The 9,269-nt window shown below is 34.3% G+C and overlaps 1 protein-coding gene across 4 annotated transcripts in view; it reads right to left on the reverse strand.

Moving 5' to 3' along the window:
* Positions 1-9,269, reverse strand: part of PARG (poly(ADP-ribose) glycohydrolase) — a 125,166-nt gene that overhangs the window by 46,513 nt on the left and 69,384 nt on the right. For all 4 annotated transcript variants that reach the window (XM_044240013.1, XM_044240012.1, XM_044240015.1 and 1 more), the window contains exons 11-12: positions 5,563-5,623; positions 1,185-1,260 (exon numbers count right to left, since the gene is read on the reverse strand). In XM_044240013.1, coding sequence (XP_044095948.1) covers positions 1,185-1,260; positions 5,563-5,623 — 137 coding nt within the window. The remainder of the gene's footprint in view (positions 1-1,184; positions 1,261-5,562; positions 5,624-9,269) is intronic.

Genomic DNA, 9,269 nt, shown 5'->3' on the forward strand with positions numbered 1-9,269 from the left:
GATCTCCTGGGGATACATGGCATGGGTAGGAAGAATAATTAATAGAAGCCTTTATGGTATTCTTTTAATCTACTGAGGTTTCACATTTCATCTACAATATATCCCAGAAAAGTGGGAAGAATCTCAACCTTGAATGTTGCTAAATAATTCCTCGCTGTATTGTATTTTGATGAAAGGTCAGCATTCCTGTGGTGCTAACTAGCAGTAGCTTTGTTTACTTCATGTGTATTAAGACTCCCTTAGTTAAATCTAAGACTTTTATGTAGAAAAGAACATCATCAAGATGGAAATGCGGGAAAAAAGTAACATTCATTTGAAACAAATTTTAAGCATATTTCAAAATTACTGTTTAAGAAAAAGTAAGGATTAAATACAAAATTTAAAGAATTTTAAGTGCAAGACAAATATTAATTCAGTTATCTGTTTATGTTAACAGTTTTTCTGTTTATAATATCAAAAAATTATTGGGAGAGAATGATTAAAACAAAATATGGTTTTCCCCTTCGAAGATTTTAGTTATATCTTTTAAAAGTCCATTCTAAAAAGAAGTTCAGTTTCATTAAGCACTGAGAGCATAAATACATCATAACTAGCCAAATGCAAATGAGTCTAGTCATTTTACAGTACACATTAAGTTATTCAAACAAGTTAGTCCATTCTCAGGAAACTGATCTAGCTTCTGACCCAATGTAAGCACCAAATAAGGATAAGAAAGTCCTTTTATCAGGTATCAGGAGAGAGGACTTTCTTATCAATCAGTTTTAGATGTCTGCCTCTTAAGACCTAAACAAGGTTGGTGGCAGAAAAACATTTCAAGCTGGTCATCATTTGGGGCAGAGCAAAACCTTTTAAAAAAAAAAGAACAAAATTGCTTGGTGACGGCTTGTCAAAGAACTTCCTCCACTGTCAATCTACATCAATGTCTGAACTAAGAGGCCTGATGTTGTCCAGATCTTAAGATATTCTGTCAAAGGCTTTTTAAAGAGGTGCACGTTAAGAAACAGTGCACACTGGCAAATAACAGTATTATCAAGGCTGTCAAATGATCTGTTAGGCGTTTTCTCATGCTTCTTTGCATTAAATCAGTTTAGGAGATAAATAAACAGGTTTTCATACTTCCTTTGCTGTCAGAAGCTTGACAACAGTAAGTCCCAAACACACTCATAGTATTGTGATCCACCTACCTGTAGCATGCCTTGGCCATTTCCTTCTATGGTACCTTCATAAGTGACATGCAATCGAGTCAGGGGTTTGTCACATCTACAATTTAAAATGACAATTCTTTACTTTTAATGACAAGCATTTCACTATGGAAAAATGTGAAAATATATGAAACTAGGGAAGAAATATTGAAACCATTCCAAATCTTAAAAGCCAGAAACAGATGCCTGGTTAACATTTTTGATATAGATTCTCCCAAACTTTTTCTTATTCAAATATTAAATATACATATTTAAATTAAAATGGGATAACATACTGTTTTGAAACCCATTTTTCTCCTACAAAATAACAGTGTCTCTACTTTAAGAACTGAAAAACTTCTCAAAATGTAAAATAAATTATGATCTATACAATTTTACTATTTTGCTAGAGTTGGCAAACTAAAGAAATTTGGCAATAAATCATATATGATATTGAGATGGGGTCTATTTTCACTAGTTTGGTAAACATGAGTAAATGTGATGGGGGTGTTTTGATGAATACACGGGCCACAGAAATCCGATCTATGGTATTTTTATATTAATAAATTGATGAATGAAACCAGTATCTTTAAGTCATAATTATTTTCTTTCCCTTTCATTGACCAAGGTCACTGACATGCTACCCCAAAATGTGGCACAATGGGCTATCAAATATTTTAAGCTGAATTAAGTTTGAGAAAATGGCAGAGGCAGAAGGGTCACTATGATCTCTTCCCCCACTCACAGTTCTTCCTACGTGTAATAATACCTCATGTGCAAGATGCCCACCCTGTATTTGGAGGAAAGAAATATCCTCATCCAAAGAAAAAGGGATGCCAAGAATTCCAACAAATGAGCCTGGATAACTACAATTACCTCATACTTCTTAATCTGTCAGATTCCTCAGACATGTCTACTCTCTACTGAACCTAGCATGAAAGTATGTGGGTCTGTTTCTTTGGGACTTCATTTCCTTAAGAAGATTCTTGTGACATGTAAAACTTATATTAAATAAATGTGTGCTTTTCTCCTGTTAATCTTTGCCCTTTTAATTTTCAGACTCAGCCTGGGACCCTAGCTGGGTCAAGAAAAACCTTTTTCCTTCCTTACACTGTTTAACCTAACTTACATTTTATTAAAACACTAATTCCATTTTATTAATAGTATTTGATGATGATATTTTTCAAGTAACAGATTTTCCCCAATTACGTAATACAAAATATAAATTAAGATAGAATATAACAGATGAGATCCAAATCCCTAACTTATATAAGGATGGCATTCATTTTGGAGGGGAATTATGTATTTTTTAAAACAATTATATATCTTAAAAAATAATTTATCTGGAGAAACACTATTACTGGGATTTACTTTCTTTCTGACTTCAATGAGTCCAAATACATTTCTGGGGAAGCTCCAGTCCAACAGACTGATAGCCTTAACCAACAGATTGACAGCCTTAAACAGAAGGCAATTCAGTATAGGTTCTAAGATCTCCGTTTGCATTAACTCATGTAATCCTCACAACCACCCTATTGGTTTTTTTTTTTTTTTTTTACAGGCACAGAGTGCATTTAAGTAATCTGCCCAAGGCTAGAAAGCAACAAAGCAACAAGGAGATGAAGCCAGATAGCCTAACCGTCCAAACTCTTAACCAGTATGCTATACCTTTAGAAAAATTACTTTCTAAATCTCTTCTAGAAAGAAGTGACACAAGTGTGATCTTTTTTTAACTTCCTTTTTATTTATTTTTTGATCCTACTTTACTAGCCATTTTATGCTAAGGGAGACCCCCCCATAAGCACACTACTGAAAAGACAAAGAAGCATCATCCAGAAATCTCTAGTTTGTCAGTTACGACTTCAAAACAGAAATCCTGTCATCAACTATTCTTAATAACCGAAGCTGTGAAAATATAGTACAATTCTCGCTAAAATTATGAAATTGCTAGATACTTTTTAAAAAGCATCCTCCAACTTCCTGTTTGGCCCAGTAAATCTTTCATATCATCACAATCAAAGACATAAATGATTGTGACTCTCTGTGATTACCTAAAGCCATATAAAGTATTCACTCATAATCACTGGGTTAACTGTAACATGGCAGAAACTTGGAAATCAAAAAACTCTCTAACATGACACCTATTTAGTCCCTTACTCTTGGAAACACCAACAATCCTCTTCTCTTCTTTATCCTCCCTCTCTAAATGAATACATGTTTCTGGTTCTGTGGTGTCTGGGAGAATGATTAATTACATTCTCCAACTTACTTACAAAGCAGCTAAAACAAAAAGAGGTCAATGAGACAAAAAAAGTTTAAAAAGTTATCAAGTTAAATTGTGCCTATGAAAGTTAAGGGGAATATCTTGATCCTACTTAGGACAAAGTTATCTCACTGATACAGCAGTCTTGCCAATCTTGGCGTTTTGATCTATCCCTTCTCTCCCAAATAGTAATGCACAACTGGATGTCCTTTCACATTAGTGCCAAATTAATGTCAGATGCAGAGCAGAGATCTGCAGCTGAATTAAAAACAAGGCCTTGGCATGATCTATAAAATCTATACCAAAGTGAAATGAACAAAACATCTGAATTCCTATCAGATACTAATAGAAAAGCTAAGAAAACCAATCTGTACTCTGGTCTGGGCAAATAAGAGCAGACTGTTACTTTCAGCTGTAGATACCATATTTTAGAGGGACCAATGGCCTGGAGTGTACCAAGAACAAAAATAAAGGGTTTTTGAATCCGTATCACACGTGAAACAGAAGAAATGAGTAAATTTAGTATATGCCTGTGTGCACTGTTAGAAGTGGATGTGGGTCCAGAAAGCATGATGATACATGAAGAAGACTGAATGTTAAAGAAAATCGATTTATTGTGCCTCCAGAAGGAAGAGCCAGGAATGGAAGGGACAGTGAGATTCTTTAGAGTACAGAGCTTCTTACTGAATACAAGTATCAAATAATAACTTGAGCAGCCAACATTGGGACACACTGAGGTGACAGTACGTTTCCCATCACTGAAGCTGTCTGTCATATGTCACAGATATTATAGAGGTGATCGACATTTTTAGTAGACAGCTAGACCAGATGATTTCCTGGGGTCCCTTTCATCTCTAATATGCCAAGACTCTAAAATGCTATACATGTTCTCTTTCCTTCTGGCTCAATTTTTTGTTTTTATCTTCCCCTTGTTTAATCTTTTACCCACTTCCCTCTACTAATAATCATCTCAGCCATGCAGTCAGTCTCCTAAAGTAAGTTTGTTTTTCTTTCACCTCACAAATAAACATCTTTGATAAGTAAGAAACATCACAAGAAAGCCACTTAAGTAGAAGTGCTTCCTCAAGTTAACTCCCTTAAAAGTGAGTCCCTTTCATCATGAATTCCAAAGGAAACAATTACAAACTATGATAAAAATTATGAGAAAGTGAAACTGAGAGTTAACACAAATGCATATGCAAAATACGTATTTAGTATGTTTGATCATGTCCTCATGAATGATGAAAAAGTTGATCTACTCTTCTTTAAGTGCTTTGGGTATCTGATCTAGATTAGGAAATGTATTAACTAGTAAGGGCACAAAGGAACTTACGAATCTGAATAAACTCAGACTGGTTATTATTCTTCTGTTATTTGCAGGTAAATAATAAAAAAAAAACTCCAGTAAATTGGCAACCTCCACAAAATCTGCCAATAGTATATGTGAACAGCCAAACTTCAAAATTCTTATCATTCAGACAAATTCTAGGTAACTACTATTTACATTTTATTTTAACAAAGAAATTTCCCCCGATCTTGTCCTACAAAACGAAAAGCCATGAAATACAAATACAGTAACCAAAAGAATAGGGTAAGGATGAATATCAAATATTGGTGTTCTAGGGGCGCATGGGTGCCTCAGTCAGTTAAGCATCTGCCTTCAGCTCAGGTCATGATCCCGGAGTCCCTGGTTGGAGACCCACATTGGACTCCCCACTGGGCAGGGAGTTCTCCCTCTCCCTCTGACTGTGGCTCCCCCCAGCTTGTGCTTGCTCTCTCTCTCTCTCTCTCAAATCAATAAATAAAATCTTTTTTTAAAAAAAAATATTGGTGTTTTAGTTAATATTAGTGCCTTCACACAAAACTAAATAGGACTTTGCTTCAGAAGAAAAAAAATAAGGCAAAGAGTAGAAATCAAAGGCTTACAGACTTTGATTCAGACAGCATGATCTTTCCAACAATGAGAGCTAACAATGGATCATTTATAGGAAACTCCCTAGCACTAGTGCAGTTAAGAGATTGGGAAACCATCTTTCCAGGAGCTGCAAAATAGAATCCTATTACGGTAAAAGAGTCCTTCTAATTCTAAAATTCCCGGATTATTTTTATTATTATTACCTTTCCCACTCTGGAAAATCTTCAAGACTCTGTCTTGTAAATGTCACCAAGCCAGTAGGTTCTACAAAAGCAATAAAAAAAAGAAAAAACAAAACAAAACAAAAAAATACCCAAAAGAAGTTTGATTTTGCAAAGATTATATACATTCAGTAAAAACCAGGCCTAACAATGGTTATAAAACTAACTGGAAAAATACCAAGCTTAGTGTTAAAATACAACAGAAGATTGATTTAAAATAATATTACTCTTATAGTAGGAACTCTTTCTGCAAAATAGTAAGCCCTCATTAAAACACAAAACTATATAAACAGCACAATGGTACTTACTGGTAAAGTTTTCTAAACTGAATACATTTGTAAAAAGTCATTGAAAAAAAGGTGCATTAATGAGTGTAGCTTATACAACAAAGACAAAACTGAATTTAATCTGTAGACTCCTCAAAGAAAGGTCTTAATCTTTCAACTAAAGATTGGTGAATATATAAACATTTATGCATTTTACAATAAAATAAAATATCTGTGATTAAAAAAGAAAATTGTTGGCATGCCCTTCAGAGTTGACTAAGCTAAATCCTGGGCTTAGATGACATGCAATTGCTCTACTTACAAGGCATCTTAGCTGGAAGGAAGAATTACTGGGTTCTAAGAGGTTAGAGAAGAAAGATGACATAGTTTTTAAGGAGGAATAGATATGAGGGGATCAAAATGCAATATATTTTAGAGGAAGGTGATCCTTCTTTGTTTGGTTTACCTTTTTTTTTCCTAACTAGTGGCAAAGGCAACAAATAAATCAGTAGGCCAAAAGTAATTTGATTCAAATCAAAGAACAAACTAAAAAGGCCAGGCCACTTTTGTTTTCTTCTGTTAAAAAAAAAAAAATGCAAGCAAGAAAGAGAAAAGCTATTAAGCAAAGAGAGATATGTCAGGAACTATTAGTGATAATGGTGGCAGAGACCCAATGAAAGCTTGACAACCATTTCATTCCTCTGGATGATTCCACATTTCTCTGCTCTCAATCACAAGCAGTAATAACACAAAAATCATATGGAATAATTAGAGTAGAACATTAATGGGTGACTTTTATTAATATGGGTTATAAAATATGCTTAAGATTTCCTTAAGAAATTTCTCTAAGGCAAATAGATAATATATTTAAAACTTACACAAGATCAAACAATTCAAACACCAGAGAAGCAATTCCATTAATAAAAAATTAATATCAATATCATCATTCGGTAACTTAACAGGTAAGTAAGAATATTAAATGTCCTTCATATATACTAAGAGGTCCTAAAAGAAATTCCTAAATATCACTAGCAAAGCCAGAAAAAAGGCAGAGCATGGCTCTTTCAGTATAATTAAAACAAAAATACTTAGCATTCTTATCACCTTTCTTCCATAAAAAGGTAACTTTTACACTAGAATAGGTTATTTTAGTTAATCAAGTATTTCCCTTAATAAAAGCATAAAACAAACTGCATATGAATCATCAATTTTTTAATACTCCATCTATAAGATACTTTATCTAAAACTATACTAAAAATAATTCAGAAGGCCCTTGAAAATCTTTCAACTTCAAGATCCTCATTAAAAATATAAACATTTGAGAAGCGCCTGGGTGGCTCAGTGGGTTAAAGCCTCTGCCTTCAGCTCAGGTCATGATCTCAGGATCCTGGGATTGAGCCCCGCATCGGGCTCTCTGCTGAGCAGAGAGCCTGCTTCCTCCTCTCTTTCTCTGCCTGCCTCTTTGCCTACTTGTGATCTCTGTCTGTCGAATAAAAAAAACAAATAAATAAATAAAATAAACATTTGACAACACTGAAAAGTTGGTCTTGATGGAATTACATTTTATCAATTCTAAAAGGCACATTAACTTCTGGGTGCCTGGGTTGCTCAGTGGGTTAAAGCCTCTGTCTTCGGCTCAGGTCGTGATCCCAGCGTCCTGGGATCGAGCCCCATGTCGGACTCTCTGCTCTGCTGGGAGCCTGCTTCCTCCTCTCTCTCTGCCTGCCTCTCTGCCTACTTGTGATTTCTCTGTCAAATAAATAAAATCTTTAAAAAAAAAAAAAAAAGGCACATTAACTTCTAAAACTGGGATACGTCTTTCACAACAGAAGGTCTCTAGCCATTGCCACTGGTTTAGATTAAAGTTGAATTTTTCCAGAGAAGATGTGCATCTGCTTCTGCAGTCATCTGGGAGCACCAGAAACCTGAGATCAGTGTGAATTAAATCCACTATTGCAGGCTTTTGTGGGTCACACTGATAATATGACTTCAGACTCCAAACTTGAGGCTTGTGGTTCAAATTCTCAGGGGAGGTTCTTTTGTTTCTTCTCTAGCCAGTGCCATGGTTGACACTGGTAGCTTCTTTTTCTTCCCTTTTTTGCACAGGTTAATTTCTCATCTATCCTTAGACTGAAGGTACAGATCCTTGGTGTCTCAGCTTTGTAAGAGGTATCCTATGACTCCCCATCCTGAACATTTTTTCCTTCTTAGTTGTACATAACATAATGACACTTTTTACCATCTACAATATCCTAGATTTGATGAAATATTGTTTCAATAGGTTTCTATAGTTTCTATTAAGTAGACTTCGGGCCTCCTATATAAATTGATCATTAACTTGCAAACCTCTTTTATTCCACTGAGTATTTCCTCCTTAAGCCTGTAGCTTTACATCCTAAAAACTTACAACATGTGTTGCTGTATTTCACAAAAAACTAAATTACCATGTACAATGAAAAAGCCAGAAAATAAATGTCTAATTATAATTTATCTTTTTCAGCCTAATTCCTAATACTTATGATGCCTTATAAATTTCTAGTTGAAAAAAAATTAGCATTTTCCCTCAAAGCAAATAAAATTCTAAAACTTAGGCAAATTAGCTTTTAGAGAAGACATACTTGATTTGACTCTAAGGACAGAAAAATAAATTCTGAATTACTTAGGTATAATAATGGAATGCGTTCTATTTAGCAAAACAAATTTAGAATAACAAAAAATGTACTCATCTTTCTAACAAATTATTACAAATTCTAATTTGGCTTTATGTCTCATAAACCCAAATCAGCCTTCATTCCCTTTATTATTTCATTCAGTATAGAGATCAAAACTAGAAATAAATAAGCTAAGAAATAAATAACCGTCCATCAAAGAAGCATGATTTATCTTTTAAATATCAACATTTGGAAAACTGATTCCTTTCCAAAACTCTAAAAAATGTTCAATAGCAATACCTGCAAAAATAAAAAAATGCAAAGTCTACTATAATGGGAAATTATATACTAAAGGAAGAATATGAGAAAATTGACCTTAAAATTAGTCAACATAAAGACAATCTGACAACCTGAATGACCGTAACTGAAAAGAACTCATTTCAGTTGACCAGAGTTGATCTGCTCCAGTTAGCAAAAGCACTCATTTGAACTCATTAAGATGTTCTGGTTTCCCTTATAACTGATTTGTAGGAAAGGCCACCCGCTGGTAATAGCTAACATATATTAATCACATAACTTCTCACTTAATATTTTAGAACTATCCTATGAGGTAACTGATCATTATTCTTTTATTCTACCAACAAGGAAACTGAGACTTAGAGGTGTTAAGAAACTTGTCTGTGGTCACCCAGCTCCTAGGGTAAGAGTAGTAATAATGATCTAATATTAGCTAGTAATAGTAACTTCCAGCATAGGTTAGACATTTATCACC

Source organism: Neovison vison, chromosome 2 (genome assembly GCF_020171115.1).
Source record: "Neovison vison isolate M4711 chromosome 2, ASM_NN_V1, whole genome shotgun sequence".
Taxonomy (NCBI): domain Eukaryota; kingdom Metazoa; phylum Chordata; class Mammalia; order Carnivora; family Mustelidae; genus Neogale; species Neogale vison.